This window comes from Bidens hawaiensis, unplaced genomic scaffold (genome assembly GCF_021521415.1).
Source record: "Bidens hawaiensis isolate Kalapana, Puna unplaced genomic scaffold, B.hawaiensis_p1.1 tig00010069_1, whole genome shotgun sequence".
NCBI lineage: Eukaryota > Viridiplantae > Streptophyta > Magnoliopsida > Asterales > Asteraceae > Bidens > Bidens hawaiensis.
The window spans coordinates 307,627-331,746 of NW_027491760.1; the positions used below are offsets into that span (position 1 = coordinate 307,627).

Below are 24,120 nucleotides of genomic sequence, written 5' to 3' on the forward strand. Positions count from 1 at the left end.
AAAGAAAAAGAAACCTTGAACACTGATTAACGCATCAATGATGGTGGGTTTCATCATCGTATGCAATCAATTCGGCCAATGATGGTGGGTTTCATCATTGTATGCAATCAATTCGGCCATAAGTACGACCATTCTCTTCAAGCATTGCAAGCGATTTAGGGCACTTTCTTCTACTAAAACCGCCCTTCAATCACATTATTTAAGCTCTCCACAACGGAATTCGTTTGCCACGCTTTCCGACCGCACATCTAGTTTCACTTTCTTTCTATATGCTATTGCCAATCGTTCATGTAATTTGGGGTTTACTTTGATTTTCTTATTTTCTTGTCATAAATGTTCGATCGGTTTACAATTCAATACTAAGATGCGTGATCAATTTACTTTGTTTCCTTGTAACGTAAATTGTTGTTAGTCTATTAGGGTTCCAATTATATAAATGTGTCGGGTCTTTAATATTAATTGATTTTTACGAAATACTTGATTGGTTTTTGGTTGATTGATCGGAATATTAACAGTTGCCTATTGGAAAAATTTTGTTAATCCGGGTGTGTTAGATTTCACTAAATAGGTGGAGGGAAGTGAATGGTTGTGTCTAATGTGGCAAGATCCATATCAATTACGTGGGTTACTACTTTAATAAATGTTTTGATCATATATCAAGAGCACAATTTGGTTTTTAATGGTTCTTTAATATTGATTTTGATGGTTTTCATTTTTAGGTGAATTCATCAAATTTGTCATCACTCGACGAGGAGCGAATGTTGCATCGAAAAATGGGTATGAAGTCTGCAAGTTTTGGGCGAGTGTTGTTTGTTATTTTAAATGGATGGTTTTTTTTTCCTTTTTTGTTTCCTGTATTTGTTATGCATTTTATTAATATGTTATTATTTATTTGCATTGTTGATTAGGAAATGAGGTGCAAAAAGTTGCAATTGATAGCAACAAACTAAAAACTAAGGTTAGGTTTTACTTTGTTTTACATTAAATTGAATATTTTAGGTTGCTTTAAGTTTTAAGTGTATTTGGAAAGTTCAGTTTCACTACCTGTTGGTTTGGATTACATAACTGAGAGTAGAGTGAACCGTGTAATTGTGGTTCATAGGTTCTTCAAAGGTCATACAATAGTTCTAATAATTTTGTTTTATATTCAATTCAATAAAGTCTTAAAAAGTCCTCAAATTCTATATATTGATCAACATACTAATTAATCTATATTTTCTCTCAGATGCTTCTTTATTCGTTTTTTTATATGCTTTGCAAATTACTTGGTGAGATATTAACATGTTTGGTTGACATGTTATCTGACAAGATAATCAGACCTGTGATAATTATATAACCGTGTGTTTTTAATCTTGATTTTTATATATTCTTTAATTTTTTGCTAGGTGTTTTTATCCAAATTTGGTTAAGATTCAGGAGTAGAGAACCCAGATCGTTTGGTTGTCGAGAACCCATATTAATTATGGAAATGATGAAATTTAAACTTCCTCTGACTTAATTTTAAGGAAACAGTAACGGTAATTTGAAAAAGAATGGAAATGGTCAACGTAGGAAAGTCAAGATCAAAAGAATTTTATAGATCGACATTGTAAGTTTGTTAATAATAGTAACAAAGTGACCAACCTGTCATGAAGCGGCCAACCGACCACGAGCCAGCTAAAACTTGGCGATCAATTTTTATTATTTTTAATTTAGTATTGTGTTTTCTTTTAAGTGATGTATATTTTTTATTTAATGAAATTATTTTTTTAACCTAAATGATATATATAGTTTAGAAAATAAAAAATAAATGTTGAGTGGGTAGATCATCCTCTTTAAATTGAGTTGTTTGGGTTGTTTTGAGAAAACACTATCATATTAGTTGTTCAAGTGCGTAGTTTTGTTGAGTAGGTAAACCACTTCCGAACTTCCGATATCCGAACATTTCGGATAGTGAATTTCACTATCCGAATCCGTATCTGAAATTTCGGATATCCGTTCGGATAGTAAATCGGATATCCGAAATCTGGAAAAACAAAGAAAAGCAAACTGTTCCAAACCAAAATTACATATCGAAAATCCAAACTTACAATATTAAGGGGCTGTTTGGGATTCCATATTTTTGCTCCCTATAGCTTATAACTTATTGGTAATAAGTTATAAGGTGTTTAGGAAAGTTAGGTTTTGTGAGTGTATAAAGAGGTAAAATAAGGAATCCCAAACACCTCCTAAAATCAACAGAATGTGAATAATTGAACATCTTATAAACAAATCTAATAAATAGTATGGAAACATGGAAGTTGGAACACCACAGTCAGAAACTCAGACCACCACCAATCTACCATCGGAGACTTCGATCACCTTTCACCGCCATCAGAGGGCCGATGGCTGGAGAAAAAGTGAGGGCCGAGGAGAGTGACGGAGTCGGAGACCAGGGGAGAACAAGAGGCAAACGACCACCGCTTTCCACCACCGTCGCCTGTCGGTCATCATCGACGGAGACGAAAGGAGAGCTGGAGACTAGAGATGTGGAAGAGATGAGGAGCAGCGGAGCATGTTTGGGAATTAAGGGTTTTCAAAACATTCAGGTGACATATACTTTTATGTACATGAATATCAAAAAATATGAAAGTTAATATTTCGGATAATTCGGATAATTCGAATATACGACATAACATTATCTTGGAAAGAGTGGCGTCAACTATTATTCACAACATATTTTGAAAAACAACACTCTTCAAGTCCTTTAGTTTAGACCAACCAAAAATTGTTGTTGATACGCATGCATGATTCTTATGTTTATCCGATTAACGGTAACATGCACACAAATAACATTCAACACAAAAAGAGAATATGTAAGAACTACTTCCTTGTGGTTCAACGGAACTCTATGTTAACCTGCGTCGTACTTCGTCGTTTCGGAGGCTTGGTCTGTGTTTACAAAGGTCGTTATTAAATTTCACACGATAATGAAACAGGTTAAAGAGATAGCATTCCCTCCTATTCCATCAAAATCAACTTTTAGGGCCCATTTGGGAAACGTTAATAACTCCTTGCACATGCTCCTAACTAATGGAATCGACAACATATCATACAACCTATGGCCACTGCTCTGCGATAAGTGGATCCCCATGCTTATAACCCCTACAAACCCACCAATATCCTTGAACTTGTGGATCCCCATTACCCATTACGTTACAAACGGAAAAGTGTTTGCTATGGCTGGCACAACAAAACTATATGAGATTGCGGTCGTCACCAAACAGTTAGGACATGCCTATCATATGAATTGGTTTACCATGGGCAGTTTTCCCTAAGACCCTTGTCTCTCTCGCTATTTCAGTCTGTTAATGTATGGTTTTCTTAATTTTTATCTCATTCCTACTTGTCAGTTTGTGATGCCCCAACTAATAACTTTTTATTTCTACAAATTAAGTACCAATCACTTTAAAACACCATATATTCAATATATATGCATACGACAGTATGCATGTGCACAATCAATCATGTATGCCTACCACTTTACCTTTTTTACAATTCGTTAACCAACAACTTTATGACTTTTATTTGAGTAATTCTTTCATCTCCTGAATTGATTTCAACTCTAACTACTCATCAATTAACACACGCTCAATCCTTTTTTTTTATTAAAAATCACAAAACACATAAACTTACTTTATTAGCAAATATTTCACAAAACACGATGTAACCCCCGCACAAAAAATATATAACAAACCATATGCACATGTGACAGCGTATATGCAATAATAACCCGTTACACACCACACCAAACACTGCAAAACAATACGAATGAATAATTTGTGCGAACCCGTTGCAGCGCGCGGGCACTTCTGCTAGTATACTATAAAGACTACAAATGTTAAGATTCATTCAATTATATGTTGATTTAATATTTTATATTTTGGTTATATAAGTTAGATGCATCATATCATTATTAAATAATAATTCAACTGTGTTTTTTATTTTACTAAATAATTATTTATTGATTTTTGTTTGTGTTGAAACTGAATTTAATAGAATTTAATTTTGTTGAAACTGAATTTCATTATCGATCTTCTTTTGGATTTGGGATTGGGCCTCAAATAGAATATGAATTAAAAAAATCTGTTAGGCCCTTTTGACCTTTTGGGCCTCGTGCCCTTGCACTGCCCCAAAACCGGGATTGTGATGATGAATACCGTGATGTCAAAATAACCGTTGGAGCCGATTATTTGTGAATTCGATGCCCCCATCACTTTGAAACACTCTAACCTTTCATTCAAATTGAGTGTGCACAAAAGGTAAAAATATCATTAAATTATTATAGAATTCTGATTTAGCTTTAGAGGGAAACCACGCAGATCATGAAAAATCGTTAACATAAATGGCATAATATAAATAACCATCGGGTGATGGAATGGGTGCAAGTCCCCACAAGTCACAATAACTTAAGTCCAACACATGAAAAGCACGTTTATTATTCATCACAAGGTAAACAACGACTCTTAAACAATTGATATGGGGAACAAACGCCCAATCAAAGCAATAAAGAAGTAACACATAATTGGCCCAATTTATTTAGTAGAGAAACGACTTCAAACAAAACATGACCTAGCTGACTAAATTGCCCCGAAACATGCACCGATACACTCTCACATAACACCACCACACGTCAAGAACTAAACTAATTAAGCGGTGGTAGCTTTCACCCATGCAGGACGAGACATTAACGAACTCGTACTCAAGGCCCTTCTCGGCTAGGCAAGCCTTAACTCGGAGAGTGGCGGTCGAACCAACGGCTCCGTAGAGTTTGATGGCCATTTGGATAATTGGATTGTCGGAAGAAGGGGAGAGGTTGATGAGTCAATAAAGAATGTTGTGAGGAAATGTGGAGTGGCGTAGAGGGTTTATATAGAAGATAAATAAGGGTGTGGTTGGTAGAAGTACTAGAAACCCAAGTGATTTTTGTTTTGGGAAGGTTCTAGAGTTGTCAATAATTTAATAAATGCTTTCAATGCGAAATTAATTTATCATTATGATATAATGAATGATTATCAATATAATAAACCCACTTAAAATACTATTGAATTAAATAAATAACAATAAATACCAACAAAAAAAATTATAAAATATGATAAAAATTACAATATTGAATTAATATTATAAAATATGTTACATATATTACATGTATTTAATATTGTTATATTATATATATATGTAATAGTTTGCATTATATATATGTAATGTGTCAAATATCAGGATTATTTGATTTTTTTATAAAGGTATCGTTAATTAAAATAGTTGAGAATTCTACTAATAAAATTATTTATGGGTCGATTTTTCTTCATTCAGTTTATGCGAAAAATACTTCTTAGTGTGAGAAATACAAGAAATGTGATAAGACATCTAAGCAATTGGATTATTAATTGATGGTTGAAAAAAAGGTGACGGTTATTGTAACTAATTAAATTATTAGTCATTTAAATAATTAAAAAGATAATGTTACATTAAATGCTTGTGAGTTACAATTTGTTAATTATCTTTTCTCAAAAGACCTTTTTCCAAAAGACAAGTATGATTTATGAGTTACAATTTTACATCTTTTTTTCTATTAATGTTCTTTTTGTAGTGAGAGGTTTTTTTAAATTAATACAAAAAAGGTTTTCTTTAATCTAATTTAACTAAGCTATTAAAACAAAAGAGTTTAAGTTCATTTTCTTTCTTCCTATTGGTTGTTGATTTAATTTTTCATGTATATCAATGACTTCTCTAATTTTCATCTTAATAAAATAAATCAATAATAAATTTAATTAAGATTCATCAATTCTTTTTAATATTCTCTAGCATCTTTCATTTAATGTTTAATTTGAAATTTGAATTTTTTATAATTATGTTTCAAATTAATAATTATAAATTAATTACGATTTGTTTACTACAATTATAGTTATACTGTAACTATAATTACGATTTCTTTATTATGTATACTATAATTATAATTATTTTGTTTGATTTCATTCACAAGCTTTATGTTTCTTCCCACCAGGTTTAATGTTTTTTAGAGAATAGATAATATATAATTTAGATAATTAATTTCTTTATTATGTATACTATAACTATAATTATCTTTTAAAACTAATTTTATTTTATTATTTTTGATTACGGATTTTTTATGTATACTATAACTATAACTACGATTTCTTTATTATGTATACTATAACTATTATTATCTTTCATTTAAATATTTGATTAACTGATTAATGATAACTATTTTCAGAAGAGATTATTTGATTAACTATTTGATTAAAAATCATTAAGGTTTACTATAATTATGGATGTAGACCCATTGACTTATTAATTACGGAAATTGTTTAATTACGGAATTTTGTTATTAATGGATAATCAAATAGTTAATCAAACCTTTGATTAAGGAAAATGTTTAATTACAGAATTTTTCAATTAGAATATGTTACAGTATTTAAATTTAAATCATTAATGGCTCAATTGATTAATGATTTGATTAACCATCCTTAAGATTTACTAAAAATACAAATGTTGACCGTGTAATATGGTGCTGATTTTAAATTTTATATATAACAATTGATTAAGGATTTGACTAACCATCCTTATTCCACCTCAATTACCTGTGTAATATGGTGCTGATTTTAAATTTAAATATTCTAATTGATTATATTGAATTGATTATATTGGATTTGATAATTAGTGTTCAGTTATATTAAAATTGTGTAATAAATAATTATATTATGTTGACTATTTTTATAACTTTCAATCATATGATTCAGTAGTTCATTATATCAGAATTTATTATAATTTTATATATTACATACATGGTTGTTTTATAAATTATATTTATACATTAATCATATGTTCAGTGGTTCATATATCAGAATTGATTATAATTTTATATATTAGATACATGGTCATTTTATAAATCATATGATTCATGGTTATTTTTATAACTTATATTTATTCCACCTCAATTACCCGTGTAATATGGTGCTAATTTTAAATATTCTAATTGATTATATTGGATTTGATAATTGGTGTTCAATTATAAATTCCGTAACTGTGTAATAAATAATTATATTATGTTGATTATTTTTATAATTTTCAATCATATGATTCAGTAATTCATTATATCAGAATTTATTATAATTTTATATATTACATACATGGTTATTTTATAAATTATATTTTTACATTATTCATATGGTTTAGTAGTTGATTATATCAGAATTGATTATAATTTTATATATTAGATACATGGTTATTTTATAAATCATATGATTCATGGTTATTTTTATAACTTATATTTTTACATTAATAAGCTTATTTCCGTATATATAAATATAGTCAACATTTAAATAATATTACATTTATAATAATCTAATTCAAAATTTGAAAATTCATTTATCCTGGTTCCCTAATTTTAGTTGTTACTTTAAGATATTTCAAATTCCCTAATTTTTTGTTTCTTATTAATTCCTTGTATACATTCCTTCTCTAATCCAGTCTCCCATGATTAAATCCGTATAAATACCTAACTTTGATAAGGTAATTCTTACACCATTAAACCATCTTTAGCAAAAACCAATATCTTTGTGTTTAAGGTTTTTATTTTGTGTTGTGTTTATATCGTCCATTTTTGTATTCATTTTTGGCATAAAAGTGTTACTGTTTCTAAATGAATTTTTTGTTTTGTTTATTTTAATTTTTCATCATTAGGAAGATGGAGCCAACGAACATCACCATGTTGAACCAATTGGATGTTCTTAACAGTTAGTGTATCCTAAAGGTGCGTATTTTGAAACTTTGGCGGCTAAAAGACAATTCAAAGCCCGGGAAAGATTGGCCGATCGAAATGATCGTGCAAGACGAAATGGTTTTGTTAACACATTCATTAATTTACTATATTATTCATACAACTTTGTACTAATCTTAATAATAATTTGGCAGGACAACATAATGAAAGCCTATGTAAGGAAGCCATGCATTCCCAAGCATGACGTGTGGCTTGGCGAGAATAGATCTTTGATTGTTCGGAAGGCCTCACTTGGTGCAAATATGTCTACTTACAAATATTTGTTGCACATCATAATTATGTGTATATGTTTTTTATGTATTTTTTATCATAGTCATGTTTATTTTGTGTCACCATTTTATATTCACAGTCCTCAAAGTTTTATGCTATTTTAATAATTTTATAAACTTTAAAACTTTAAAGTATAACTCAAAGGTAAATTTTGTAAATCAATGGTTAAACATTTCATAATGTGTAACATTACTACGATTGAAACTTATTATTTTTAAAAGGATTTTCAGTTTTAAATTTTAAACTTTTAAATTTAACTGGTCAAACATTCCATAATGTCTAATGTACCATGATTATAAATTCATTATTACTAAAAAGATATCCAATTTTAAATTTTAAAATTTACAATAACTTAATTATTTTTAGTCAAACAATCCATAAAAGCCTATTAATGTAATTATGATATTAATTATTCTAATTATTATTATAATTCAAAAACATACTAAATAATCTCATTTACATTATATAAATCTTAAGGTTGAAAATCCTAACCATTATAATCTCTCTCTCACTCTCTCTCTCTATGTGTGTGTGTGTGTGTGTGTGTGTTTCGGATTACTATCTCCATCATCGCCAATTCCGGTAAGGGAGATTAATTATTTTCCGGTAAGGTTTAATTTGATACTGTAATAATCTATTCTCATATTATTCATTATTTCATTAACAATTCTTTTTATTTTCCCTTTTTGTTTGTATTAATTTTAATTATTATATAATTTTCTTATAATCTCTTTAAGTTCCATAACAAAATAAAAAATTCAATGGAGATGTTGAACTATTACGATTTTCCGGTAAGGTAGTATGAGAAATACTATAATACCAGATGGGTTATTAGCATCTTGAGTTGAAGTCATAACAAGTTCAAGTGAATATTAGATTGTATACAAGTTATGGCTCTATGAATCGATAAACAAGTCATATAAGCCAATTGATGTTTCTAAGTGTTTAGTTATTAGCTATTAAAAAAACCAATTTGTTGCTTTTTATATATATCATTGACAACCACGAAATGCTACAAATTAAAGTATAAACCTTATATAAAAGGAAGTATTTAGGGAGTTGTAAATATTAAATTTATGATACTTTTATTAAATAAATAGTTAGATTGTATAGACATTTGTTCGTGTTTATTTTAAATTACACTTCAATAAGTTTTTCCTACATCTTGTCAAAGTGAAAGGTACTTAAACTATCAAAAAAACACGAGGCTCACAGTTAGATGTCAATCCTTACATGTTGAAGAGATAAAATAATTTGCGAATTAATTATTGGATATAGATGAAGGAAATGTTGGGGATGGGGGTCCAAATGACGACAAATGAATGTACAAATTCTCGATGATCTTCTAATTAACAATTCATTATATCCAGTATATGATTTAATAGACTTTGTGTACCCTTCGATTTTGGACAAGTTCAATGAACTTACTTTCAAGAACGGGCGATATTGTCGGTTAAAATTATTTTTGTTTATTAGACGAATAATATAATATTCAAATATATAATCAAATTTCTTTACGTGACGAATTTCCTATTTTCCACCCGTGTACTACACGGGTTAGTAACCTAGTATATTGTATTTAAGCTAAAATATGACATCTTCATCATCAATTGTTCTTTAAAAAATAGTTTTATTTTTTTATAAACAAAAAGGTTTTTGAATTATGGTATTTGTGAGCCAATATATGGTAGCTTCATAAACATTTGGTTTTTTGTAAATAAAAAAATACGCGTAGTAAGAGTTTGAAGATGTGTAGCATGATGTTAAATATATGTTCGAAGAAATTAAAAATGTGAGGATTAAAACTAAGATGTGCATGAGAAAACTAAGATGTGTAGGGAAATTTTGAACAACCATACAAAGAAACCGTGGGAAGAAATTAAAGATGGATAAAAAGAATTATAAGAGGTGTTAGAAGAAATTATAGTTTTATATGGTGAAATCAAGGGAGAGTTAAAAAAATTATAAACAATTATATATTGTTTTCTTATTCTTCTTCTTTTTTCCTTTTTTTTGAATGAATTTATTGTTCTTTTTATCTTTTATTTATTGCGATTTTATTAATTATATTAATTGGATAGATACTATAGTTTATTTTACAAAAATATGCTTTTTATATATTTTTAAGTGTTTAAGATTAAAAAACAATTTAAATTATTGATACAAATTGATTTCTTGTACTTTTTGCATGAGATGGCTAATGCAAGAAGTGCATGAAATTAATTATTACCAATGATTATGTGTAATCAAATAATCAATTGTTTATATTCAACGTGACAAATTTGTGATTATTATTAATAATATAACATAAATGTTTGTTAATACCAAAAGGGTATTTGCGAATGTATATATATATAACTTAATTAATTGAGTAGCTATTAATATGCATGAAGCATTATTGTATTACTATTTCTATATTATTAGTCCATCTCCAATAAGACATTTTTAGGGAGTGTTTTTTGGTGTTTGTCCACGTCACTCATTTTTACTTATTATAGGTGTAGTATTTAACAAGCATTTTTTTAGTGTAGTTGCTCTCACAAAAACTACTAAAAACATACCTTTCTCATGTGATGGGCCAAGGTTGGGGTGGGGAAGGGGTGGGTTCTGAATTAAAATTAATAATGCAAAAGGTGGTGGTGACGTGACAATGTCTTTTTGGTGTTTTTAAAATTCCTTATTGAGTGAGTTTTGAGTATTTTTAACGAATAGTGTTCTATGATGTGGCGGGTGATTATGTATGTTTTTTGGTTTTTTTTTCGAAATTCTTATTGTGAATGCTCTTAGTGTTACATACTATTATATATATTGAACTATATACTATACTTTATGACTTTTCTAAATCTATAATATTATGTGAAACCTAAGATTATTATTTATTTGTATATATCACTATGTGATCCATACAATATATTATGACTTTTCTAAATACATGATATTTTGTGATATCAAAAATTACTATTTGTATTATGTATTTCACACAATATATATTAAGCTAGGTCTACATTCCATATTTTTTTTCTGTATTATGTAAGCAAGCTCATGCCTACAGAACATTAGTTAGCCTACACTACATTAATTATTACTACATTACATTTGATAGAGTTTATACTGTCACAAAGAAATCCTCCCATGCTCAATGTGGCACCTGAAGGCATGCCAAACTGTCTGCTTATGAACAAGGTTTACTGATTTCATCATGTCTTGGACTCATCATGCGAGCACCAATAATTTGCAAACCCGTGTTGTATCGCTAGTGCAAGCACCCTAAGGCTTGAACACCTTCATTTCCCATTGAGGTCGTACCTGATGAAGACCGGGACTAGCTAGAAAACCCAAGCGTTAAGCACAATCAAGCATTTCCATCTTCTAATATTTGGTTCATGACACTCTCCCACCCATAAATATGCACGTCCTCGTGCATGCACTAGCCGTCCCATACCATTGTAACGTGTAAGACTTGGACGATGTTGTCTTCCCTTATGCCATGCATATATGAAGGGTAAGCTTGCAATCTCATACCTGCTCACAAGGCGAAGTTATGATTTTTCAGATTGATTCACTCAAACAGGGGTGGATACACTTTATAATCAGGGGTAGCATCCGTTACCCCCAACTTTTCGCCGTTAGCGTAAATTTTTGTCATTTTAGGTTAGTTTTCGTGTTTCGCTACCCCTGGAAAAATATTATGCCACCCTTATTTGTTTTAAGCCCAACCAATTTCAAAGTTCAAATGAGATAAAGCTCAACTAAAGTTTATAGCCCAAAGCGAATAAAAACCATTATTTTTTTTCTTTTGTTTGAGCGAGAAACATTAAACATAAACAGACTCAACAAAATTATCATTTTTTAAAAGTTAAAATCAAATAAAGCCCAAACAAAGTGCCTAAAGCAAATAGAAATCATTAACCTTTTTTTTTCTTTTGTTTGAACGAGAAACATCAAAGAGAAAAGGCTCAACAAAATCACTATTTTGAAGTTGAAGTTTTTAATACAGTTTTAAATATGCAAATTCAAGAACTTGAAAATAGATTCAGTGAGGTATCAACTATATTTGTTAGAAAATATTTTGGTTTAAATCTATTAGATTCGTTTTCCAAGTTGACATGTCTAAAATAGTGATATTTTCGAAAATGTATATGATTTGATTTTAGTAATGAAGAAAGAGGGTGTATTTCAGGTGATCGTATGACCTTTTATCACACTCTAAAGGAAGATGATAAATTTGCAAAATTGGATGAAATGTGTGGCATTGCTCATGTAAGGGTGGAAACCTGAAAAACACACCACTTTTCCTTCGGTTTATCGAATATTGAAGCTAGCGTTGGTCTTACCGATTGCAACAACAACCGTTAAAATATGTTTTTGTTTCGTTTACATTGTATGAAATACGGTAAAAACAACCACTTTTCCTTTGGTTTATCGAATATTGAAGTATCATTATCGATATGTTTTTGAACGTTACCCCTCATATATATGTCTAGATCCACCACAACACTCAAATAAATGGGAACCTCGATAGCTCAGTAACAACGTGCGTTAGCCGTGTTGGTTAAATATGCCATCAGATTGGTTTTGGTAATGTCGGTGTCCGCCTAATTAGCTGACTTCATACTGGTTATGGCTACACTGTAATGTTTTAACATGAGCACAGTGGCCTTTTCACTGACACAGGACTAGGGCGGCACACACGATCCCATACTTGGGGCACACGAAGACCATTAGATCTTCTCCCACTACAATTTCATAGTTCATTCTCAACATTTAAGGTCATTTTTAGGTGAGTGTACACGTTCCAACGTATCCGAGGTTCAACCTGGCTTTGATACCACTCATCACTGAGTAATCCTCTCAAACTCTGTGTGACGCCCCAAGACCTGCCAAAGCGTTCGCTTATGATTAGGGTGTACTGGTTTCATCCCGCTTTGGACTCATCATGCGAGCACAACAGCTCGCAACAATTGTTGCGCTGCGAGTGCAAGCACCCTAAGGCTTGAACACCTTCCTTTCTTGTTGAGGCCGTGCCCGATAAAGTTCAGGACTAGCTATAAAACCCAAGCGCTAAGACAATAAAACAATTTGATCTTCAAATATATGGTCTTTCATTACAATATATTAGTTTTGCCTACATCATTATATATGTTTACACTAGATTACATAATTGTGTATATATCATATATGATAAGCATACACTACATTAGTGACTAAAATCAAAGAAAAACATATTTCACGTTTGATCAAATAATAAAATAATAATAATTAATGTTTCAGAATAAAATGATTTTAGATCAAATGGATTTTAATGGGTCAAAATTTAGATAAGAAAAAATTTATAATAGTTTGTAACTTGTAAGTTACCAAAAATTTTATTTTTTATTTTTATATAGTTGGGAATCATTACAATGTTTATGTTGAAACAAAACAATTCCTCAAAAAAGAGTATGGTAGTTCACGATTATAATTATTATCAAGTATTTAGTTACATGTCGTCTGCAGAAGACCTTAAAATAACTCAATTACAACAATGATTAATTATCTGAGCCCCAATTACTACTAGTGACCAGTTACAACTACTTGGAGTTGTTGCTGATCAATTACAATATACCACCCTTGTCATTGAGGGAACATGTTGTTTATTAGTAGTAGTAACTTAATGTTGATGGACCGATTTGCTAATGATCTCAATTATTAGTAGTAAGTTACTTCTGATAATCAATTTCCACAAAAGATTACTTTCATGAACTTTTTATTAATCATGAAAATCCAAAGCAATTTCTAGTGACTTTCAATTATAAATTAAAAAAATTTCTTATTTTGACGCCATTCACCGAGACTCCTCACCAAGGGATGTAGTTGAGAAACCCCAAGTCTTATTTGCCTTTATTAAATAAGAGCATTCACATTTCTTTCCCTGTCTTTAAATAAAAAATTAAACTAAAAATCACTATATTTCTACCTTTTATAATTAAATAATACTTTTATACTTTTATCATTATATTTTATCTATTCTTAACTCACAACCACTTTCAAAAAATATTAAAAATTATATGATACTATAATTTTATTTAAATATACATAAAAATCAATACATCTCCTCCTCTACTTACTATATCCTAAACCACTCTCTAAATTATGAAAACCTCATGGCATTCTAAGCTTGTGCCTATAATTATGCGAGTGCTTTTGTAAATTATATGGTATGGTTATAACTGGTTGTGAGTAGATGAGAGAGAAAATATTATATGAGAAAGTAAATTTGAGGTTTCACTATTCATACAGTATAATTTTTTGATATTATCTGATTATGAGTAGATGAGAGAAAAAATAATAATGACAAATGTATAAACATATATTATTTAATTAGAAATGAAAGAGAAAAGCAATAATTTTTAATGTAATAATATAAATATGAATAGAGAATAAGCTGAGAATATATCACTCATATAATTTATTAAGGTATGATGTGAATGCTCTAATATTAATCTTAGACAAATATCATTTTAACTAAAATAAAATAACTTGAGAACATTAAAATCACTAAAAGTATACTTAAATCATGAGTAACAAGGTATGTAATTAAGTAGAGAGATCATTTAATCATGAAACCCATCCCAACTATTCCCAAGTAATAGATCAAGAGGTAACCATTATGGTCAAGCAAAGACATCTTAATCCAATTTATAAAAAAAGACAACGTTGGTGAGACTTGTTCGGTGGTTCGGTGTTGCGACTGCCAAAAAAATACACAAACCTCGTAATATATATCGACCAAAACAAAAGTCTTTCTGCAAGAACAACTTCTTCAGTTGGAACAAACCCATCCTCAAAGGTTAAATTCTTTCTTGATCAGCAACTACTACATGTTAATCATGTCTTTGTTTCCTGCATTTGTCATCATCATCCTGTTGTTGTGCGTTCTTAACTCATTAATCTAATCTTCCAACAACGATTATAACATTTGAAATTGATGCAAATCAATAATACCACCCATCTGTTACATTAATCTTTGCGTCTTCACGTGGGATTCGTTACATTCATGCTTACCAAGCTTTTCTAGTCGTGTTTTTGAATTTGTACTCATAAACTTATGTATGGAGTAAAATTGTTAAAACAGATTATGTGAACAGTGTACTGAGCTCATAATTGGGGGTTTAATCTGATTGTTTCATACTGTGTTCATTCATGTTTAATCTGCAGCTCATACCATTTATTGATGTTAATTTCTGTTCGATTTGGGATTGTTGTATGTGTTCAACTAGTTACCACTTTTGTTATCATTCCTGGGTTCCATTTGGATCTGATGTTTAATTTCTTATTACACTTTATGTTGAACTTAACATAAACTTGACAAAATTGCTGTTTTGGGGATAAAAAAAATAAGGGATAGTCATTATATGTATAGTAGAGAGAAAATTGGTCAAACGGTTCGTTTTGAGTATCATCGAGGCCACATATGATTGGGAGAAAAAGGTCATACGGGTTGTATGACTTGTTTACTGACAAATACATGACTGATGTATGATTTGACTGACCAGCTGGTGAACATAACCCTTAGTTTTTATCCCCTTGTGTGATGAAATACTGTTGTTTCTGTTAATGTGTAGCATAATAGCATATCATGGTTTGGTCATGCTTTTCTTGATCGAAAAACTGAAGCTAACAATAATAGTCTGTTTTTGTGTTTGGTTGTGGATAGATGGATACAGACATTGAGGATGTTGATAAACAAGTCGATTGGCTCCATTCTGAAAAGTATTCTGCTGCTGGTAACATATATGGGGAGCCACAAAAGACCACGCGAATTGGGGACGAATACCAGGCACAAATCCCATCTTTGATGACAGAAAACGAGCGGTTACAACTCATAAAGGGTAAATCTGGTATTATAGGTTGTAAAGCAGACAATAATTTGCTTGCAGCTCCTTGTTCATCAAGTAAAGAACCTTGGAGCGAGATTGAACATGATAGTTTTGTTCTTGGTTTATATGTATTTCGGAAGAATCTTCGCGTTGTGAACAAGTTCATGGGGAATAAAGGGCTGCCAAAGGTGTTATCTTATTACTATGGGAAGTTTTATAAAAGCAGTGAACACCAAAAATGGTCAATGTATCGGAAGAAACGAGTTCGCATTGGAAAAAAGATTTTCAACGGTTGGAGGCTACACGAGCTTTTGTCTCGGTTACTTTCTAATGTCACAGATGAATGCAAAGCTAGTTTGACACAGGTAGTTAATCTTTTGTCATGTTCACCAAACTCTTATAAAAAAAACTCGGCCATTAAGATGTGGTTTCTTGCAGGTTATTAAAACGTTCGAGGAGGGAAAACTTTCGTTTGAGAAGTATGTATTCAGTTTAAGGGATATAATGGGCCTTGATCTTCTGGTACAAGCCGTAGCCATTGGTAAAGGAAAACAAGACCTTACAATCAAGACCCGAACACGTTTAAGAAGCAAAAAGGTTCAATCGACATGCTCGTCTCTAAAAACAGAAGAAATTGTTAATATTTTGAAGGATAGGATCGGATTAAGCAAACCGAGGCTAAAAGAGTTCTTCTGGGCAGCCGTTTGGCCTCGTCTGTTAGCTCGAGGATGGCACTATGAACTGTCTAGAAACTATGCATCACAAAACTCGAAGAATTTGGTGTTTCTTGCACCTGGTGTGATAAAGTTTTCAAGACGGAGCTTGGTCAAAGGAAGTCAATATTTTGACTCGTTAACTGAAGTGTTGAATAAAGTTGCGTCTGAACCGCAGCTTCTTGAACACGTATCTGACAAGGATCGGTTGGTTGAGCCACATGTGACACGAGGCTCAGATGATGAACAACATTTGATGAAGTGCACGGTTGCTGATACCAGTTTGGTTGGGGCTGTTAAAGTCGAAGACCTCGCAAGTTTGACTTCTGTTGACCCGGTTGATAATATAAAAAACGACAACACTAGTGGCGAAGATGAAGCCATGAAAGATGCTGTGTGTTTTGAGATAGTGATTGACTTGAACAAGCCTCGAGCACGTCCCGGTTCAGATGATGACAATACAAGCAAATCGGTTTTATCTGAACCAACCACCAACCAGATTGACTCGTTGACTCCTTTTGCTAATGGTCAACGACGGAGTCGAAGGAACCGTGCATTGACCACAAAAGCATTGGAAGCTCTTGAGAATGAACCCATGAACCCAAAGAAGAGGAGAGGGACGGAGGGTGGGGCTCGTAGTCGTGTCTGTGCTTAAACGGGTCCTGTATCGAGTTGTGGTGCGGGTTACTTGGTGGATAGAGTCTTTGATTGTTCTCCAAAATGGCATGAGGTTGACTTTGAATGTTAACAGCTTGCTGTGGTCAAAATGTCAAATATTACTTTCATAGTTACAGATTGTGGTTGAGTTTTATATGAACATGTTGACCATATATATACATGTGTAGCGGCCCAACCATTTTAATGGCCTAAAGCAAAAGAAAATTTTGAGGTTTTTGTCGAAAGTTAGAGAGATGAAATTATAGAATTTATAATTTTTATTTTAAAATTTATTGAGGGATTGTGTTTCGTATATGAAATTATAAAATTTTGAATCTTTATTTAGAAAAATAATGCGATTTATATACCTGGGAAAAAAAACGAAAACAAAATAAATAAGAAATGACCATAGAAAATCAACAAAAATAAAGAAATACGAGTTAAGACTTAAGAGAGTTAAACCTAGTTGAAAATGGGAAGCTTTTAATTTTAGAAGTTAAAAAACAAGCAGGTAAGCAATGGGTCACCATATATTATTACTATCATATTTATCAATTACATATTATTGGTATCCGTTTCTCTATCTACATAAATAATTCATATTCTTAAACAGGGGCCTTATTTCTTTAGGGTCCTTAATCCTTAGCTTGGCCCAACACTACTATTAGACCAGCGTTGAGTCATGTATGTGTGTATTTATGTGGCAACATACTTAGAGATATTAACTAAACGGCCCAAAAAATAATCTAATCTAAATCAAACCGGTTTGGAACAAAATTCTATTTTAATTCTGTTATCAAATCACACCGGTTTGGGCTTAAATAAACCCGCTTGTCATCACCGTGGTCCCCACTTCCCAGTTTATTAAAGGAAACGTGAGTAATGGGCCTGAGCAGTTGGCCTACTAGGCTGAGAAAGAAATGGGTACCGCCTTTATCAGTCTATGTGACAATCACAACTCTTAAGTCTTAACCATATACAATGTATGATATATTTTAATTACATAATTACATTCAACATAATTTATTAAACAATAATTTCCAAATTACAATCCAAATATCACTATATAACTTGAACTTAGTGAGCGGTGAACCATTTAATTTCAGAACCAGCTTTATACTTAAAATAAAAAACGACATATATCAGTTTAACCAAAAGGAATATGGTTTTCATACTCCTTCAAAAGAAAAAGATAAAACAAATGACACATCATCCTCAAAACAATCGGTTTACCTTTTTTTTTCTCTCTATCTCACCTCCAACTCCCCTCCACTTGCAAGGTTTTGGCTCTAGGATAAAGGTGAACAAAAACTGAATCGTAATCGAGAACCAAATCGCTAACCGGAAAAGTTAACCTAACCATAATTGAACAAAACCAACGCTTATACTTAAGCGACGAATCTGATTAGCTGACCATTCTGTTATGGTTACAACTTATGGGTCACATTCATTAACCAGCTTTAACTGAAACCAAACCTTATATGTTTGTGCTTTATACACACGCATGTGTGTTTTCATTTTCTCAGCATCTCACTTCCACCTTGTGTCATTCATTACACACGTGTATATTCAGGTAACGTCATCACATACCTCATCCAAACCACCATTCTATACTAACCACACAAACAAGAGTTTCATTTATGAACGCATGAAGCCACTCCCCGACCACTTGTCGGTCCACATATTAATTACTCGAACCTTCGTCCGCATCTTGATCCGTCAATCTCAGCCCTTCTTTCATATTTCACAATCTCTCTATAAATATATATATATTATAGATTATCACTTCCCATCATATTAATTCTTCCGTCAATCCAAAGTTGCAAAATCGAATAATGGCCATCAAACTCTACGGAGCCGTTGGTTCGACCGCCACTCTCCGAGTTAAGGCTTGCCTAGCCGAGAAGGGCCTTGAGTACGAGTTCGTTAATGTTGACATGAGTAAACAAGAACACAAGAGTCCTGAATTCCTATCTCGTAACGTATGCAAAAATGAAATTATCATATATTAGCTGTATTACATTATTTTATTTTATTTTATTTTTGTATAATAATAATGATGTTTTGCAATTCGGCAGCCGTTCGGTCAGGTTCCGGCGTTTGAAGACGGCGATCTCAAACTGTTTGGTACGAAAACCTTAGAAATGTTTCAAATTGTCTACAAATAGATCGATTTCAGTTTATGTATTATTTTTATGCAATTTGACTTCAATTTCGGATATCCAAAAACTTTAAATATATAGGATTTTAGGCTATATGAAATTTCGGATACGAATTGATCAGATACTAAAATGAATATAACTTATTAATAATTAAATAAAACATGTCTAATATTCTATTTTTCTAAAATAGCTATATCTGAAATTTCTGAAAAGAAAAATGTTGATTGTTTTGTTTTAGAATCAAGAGCGATTACGCAATACCTAGCTCACACATACGCGGTTAAAGGAACCGATCTGATCATCAAGGATCCTAAACAGATGGCAATTCTGGCAGTGTGGATCGAAGTGGAGTCGCAAAAATTCGAGCCGGCTTCATCAAAACTGGGATGGGAGCTAGCATACAAGCCGATGTTCGGGATGACAACCGACGAAGCGGTGGTGGAAGAGAACGAGAAGAAACTGGAGCAAGTGCTTGACGTGTACGAGTTGCGGTTGTCCCAAAGTAAGTATTTGGGCGGTGAAAGCTTCACGTTGGCGGATCTTCACCACCTCCCGAACATCATGTATCTGATGGGGACGAAGGCGAAGAGGGTGTTCGACGCGCGGCCGCATGTCAGCGCGTGGGCTGCTGATATTCTGTCCCGTCCTGCATGGGTGAAAGCTACCACCGCTTAATTAGTTTACTTCTTGACGTGTGGTTTTAGTCGCACATACGTGTTAACGAGTGATGTTTTGTGTTTGATGGGTATATGTGTGACGTGCAATGTTTGTTGCCCTCTTAATCTCGTAATAATAAAATAAAACTTTAATGTTGAAATTTGGGTGTATGATGATATTAGAGCTTATTAAATGCATTTTGGTTTAGTTGGAATTTTTGTTTTTAGTTGAGTTTAAAATTATTATGATTTACATAGGTTAATGACCTTTTTCTATTTTTTAATTGAGTTTAAAAATTATGATTTAATGGGCTAATGATAATGGGTATACTTGGTAACTCGCCGAATTAGTTTAATTGTAAGTGTAGTGTAACTGAAAGTGGGTTTAAATGGGTCAAAGCAAGTCATACGTTAACTGGTTATTGGGTTTTGTCGCCTGGAAGAAGGAAAAGAATATTATTATTATATTATTATGTGTGTATGTAATATATATACGTATATACATTATTATTATATTACTATTTGTAGCCTTTACACCATTACACCCAAAAAACAAATTCTCACCATTTGCTGACTTGGCGCCACATGGCGCAAAACGTCTCAATTTGTTGCCCATCCACTACACATAGCCTAAGCTAACCACTTGGGGGACAAAACCGTTACTATTAACTTTTAAACACTAGGACCGGATTGGGAACACTTTATAACATAGTAACAAACTTTCAGTCTTGTTAACTAGGACGGACTTGAATGAAAAAAAAATTCTTTTTAATATCAATTTTTTTTATTATTGTTATATTTATTTTGTAAATTCTCACATCCATAGATTTCCCTTTTTCCCGTTCGAATCCAATCTTGCGGATAGATTAATGCCTCAAGATTAGTAGTGGACAATATAATGACCTTGTATACCAGTCCATCACCCATTTGCTCGTACGAAAAATCAACTAAGAAGCTATCAATAAAAATATCTAAAAAATAAACAATAATTTGCATCAAGTAAATCATTAAATAAGCGTATACTGAATACAAAAATAATAAGAATTACCTTTCACCTCTTAGGTAGAGTTGCACACCTAGACGAATCGTTGCATAAGCATATCAAAATTGTCTCTAGTTGCTATTCTAGCTCCATCTTATCATCAAATGATCAAACACCATCGCCCTAATATTGTTCAAATTGATCTAACCATAAACTATTACATGCAACCATAGAACAAAGGAAAATAAATATACAAATGATTTGCATATTATGTCCCATGTATAAAACAAGGATGTGGGAACACAAGCTAAGCTAAACCTGGGGCTTAGTGGGATACATATGGGACTATAACATAGTAATTAATAAACTACATAATCTAAAATTTTCCTTCAAACTGGCCGGAGCATATACAATAATAATGCGTAGCCTGTGACAAATATGACGAACTCATCTTCTCGGCACAGCTTTAGTAAATCCATCACCTAACTGGTTTAATCCGTTTCTAACATATATGAGGTGTTATAACAATCAAGATGTATGTGTGTGGTTCTTTCATGGAATGCTGGGCTATCTGCAAGGTGCATGGCTGCCATACTCATACTCTAATTAATTCTGCACTTTACTGAGATACAGCGCTTTGTTTCTTGCCTTTCCATGACACTAGACTAACACACCAAGAACACAATATCCGGTAGTGGAACACCTGCTCTTCCATAGAGTCTTCATTATAATCAACATATGTAAATCCTTCTACGATATAGTGGCATTGTTTTAATACAGAATGCCACAACCTGGAACACCCTTCAAATACTTCAGATTGTGACAAACATGAAAAACAATATCTGGCCGAGTAATAGTGAGACAGTTTAGCTTTCGAACGACTTAGGGCATCCCAACTCTTTGCTTCAATCATCTTTGAATTGTTAGAGCACCCGAACAATATTTTGGTTGAGCTAGCTAAGCATATGTCCTTTTTTATGATGAGCTGCTTCGATTTCTAAGAAATACTCTAATGGACCTAGATCTTATTTGTTTAAGAGAGTTACAAGAATTGCCTTTACTTTCTCGATGTCTGTTTCATCGTTCTAAGTAATTACTATATCATCTACATACACAGCCAGAAGAATAGATTCCAAGTCAGATGAAGTAAAGAACACCGAATAACCATACACACTTTTATTCAAGCCAAATTCGGTAACCATGACATTTATTCTCCCAAACCTAGCACTAGGATATTGACTTAGGCCATACAAATACTTTCTTAGCTTACACACTTTCCCTTAAGCTTGAGCACAAACCAAGGTGGTTGCTCCATATATACCGCTTCTAGTAGATCTCAGCGTAAAGATGCATTCTTTATATCAAGTAAATGAACTTAGATTACCGAGGGATGTGAGATTGCTTAGGGACCGGGACGTCTCAGGAGTGGCTAGATTCAGCCTACGAGGTAGATAAAAAATTCATCAATCTCCCTCGAACGATGAGGGTGTGACAAAGGTATAGGGAAGGAACATCTTCATGGAAGGTAGCATCTTGAGATACAATATGAATTAAAGGGTATCTATGTATACCCATTTTGTAGATATTGAGAGTAGCCAAGGAACACACATTTGAGGGACTTTGGATCTGATTTGGACACCTGGGACACGTATCATAAACAAAACAAGTACTACCAAATGTCTTAGGTGGAATAAAGAGTTTCATTAGAAATAAAATCACGGAATATCATTTATGTCAAGAACTGCAGAAGGCATTCGATTAATGAAGAAACAAACAGTAAGCCCAAATATGGTTTAGGAACAAACATTTCTAACGAAAGAGCTCGAGCAACTTCAAGAAGACGTCGGTTTTTTAGTTCGGCTATCCCATTCTAGCCTGTGTGTCAACACATGATGAGTCGCGAATAATACCTTGTTGAAGGAGATAAGACTGAAAGACTTGGACACGTATTCTTTTGCATTGTCACTACGTAGGGTTTTTACATAAACGTTAGTTCGTGTTCTAATTTCATTGAGCCAGTGTAGATAAAAGACACTTGGTTTACCCGCGCCAGCACATGTGGCAGCCAGAGCAGAAAAAATGATGAATTCTGGAAGGTGAGTGTATTCTTCCATTGATATAGTAAAATGGTATTCTTATCAGCCATAATGAACAAGAATAAAAGTGCCAACTAATCGTTAAAAACGGGAAAAAATGCTGATATAAATTTCCTACTGGTCGTTTTTAACATCATCAACCTACCATCTGTTTAATTTGATTGTGCGTCATATTATTAGATCTCTGATGAACATACAAGCTAGTTTACATCCAAACTATATAATTTGAAGCTTCATATGAGGATGCATTATAACTGCAAACTTGAACAACAATTTAATTTTTTACCTTCATCTCCAAAATATATATAAACTTATGTTTCATCAATGGTGCCATTGTCATAAAACAAAAAAAGTCTTATCATTTTTTTCTTCGACAAACTATCTATGTTATCAACAATATCGATAACCTCATAGTAAAACTGATGTGCTATCACAGAAACGGAAATCTCTACGTGCACCACAACTCGAGACAGGAGCTGTTTTAGCACGAACATGCCTCTGGTCCCCACCCTCCGGCTTTCTCCTCGTCTTCTTCGGGGTCATGAGTCCATTCTCAAGAGCTTCCAATGCTTTTGTGGTCAATGTACGGTTCCTTCGGCTATGTCGATGACTGTTAGCAAGAGGAGTCAATGAGTCAATCTGGTTTGTGGCTGTTTCAGATAAAACCAATTGTTTTTCAGTAGTTGATTTGTTAATGTTGTCATCATCTGAACCTGGACGCGCTCGAGGGTTGTTCAAGTCAATCACTATCTCAGAACACGCAGCATCTTTCATGGCTTCATCTTCGCCTCTAGTGTTGCCATTTTTAATATTATCAACCACTTGGCATTTCGTTTTTAGTTTGAATACTAACTTCTGTTTCCTTATTGGTTGCCCACCGGGATCAAGATTGTTCACCAGTGTGTT

At 32.4% G+C, this 24,120-nt stretch overlaps 2 protein-coding genes across 2 annotated transcripts; both read left to right on the forward strand.

The window, feature by feature from the left end:
- Positions 1–14,880: 14,880 nt before the first annotated feature.
- LOC143534112 (uncharacterized) lies at positions 14,881–17,455 on the forward strand. The gene is made up of 3 exons (XM_077028697.1): positions 14,881–14,918; positions 15,786–16,313; positions 16,387–17,455. Exons 2-3 carry the CDS (start codon positions 15,786–15,788, stop codon positions 17,314–17,316), a joined length of 1,458 nt encoding a protein of 485 aa, XP_076884812.1. The 5' UTR covers positions 14,881–14,918; the 3' UTR covers positions 17,317–17,455.
- A 1,623-nt stretch (positions 17,456–19,078) lies between these two features.
- Positions 19,079–20,235, forward strand: LOC143534113 (glutathione S-transferase APIC-like). Its single transcript, XM_077028698.1, has 3 exons — positions 19,079–19,300; positions 19,397–19,445; positions 19,719–20,235. The coding sequence occupies exons 1-3, from the start codon at positions 19,154–19,156 to the stop codon at positions 20,153–20,155; spliced, it is 633 nt and encodes a 210-aa protein (XP_076884813.1). The 5' UTR covers positions 19,079–19,153; the 3' UTR covers positions 20,156–20,235.
- Positions 20,236–24,120: the final 3,885 nt, after the last annotated feature.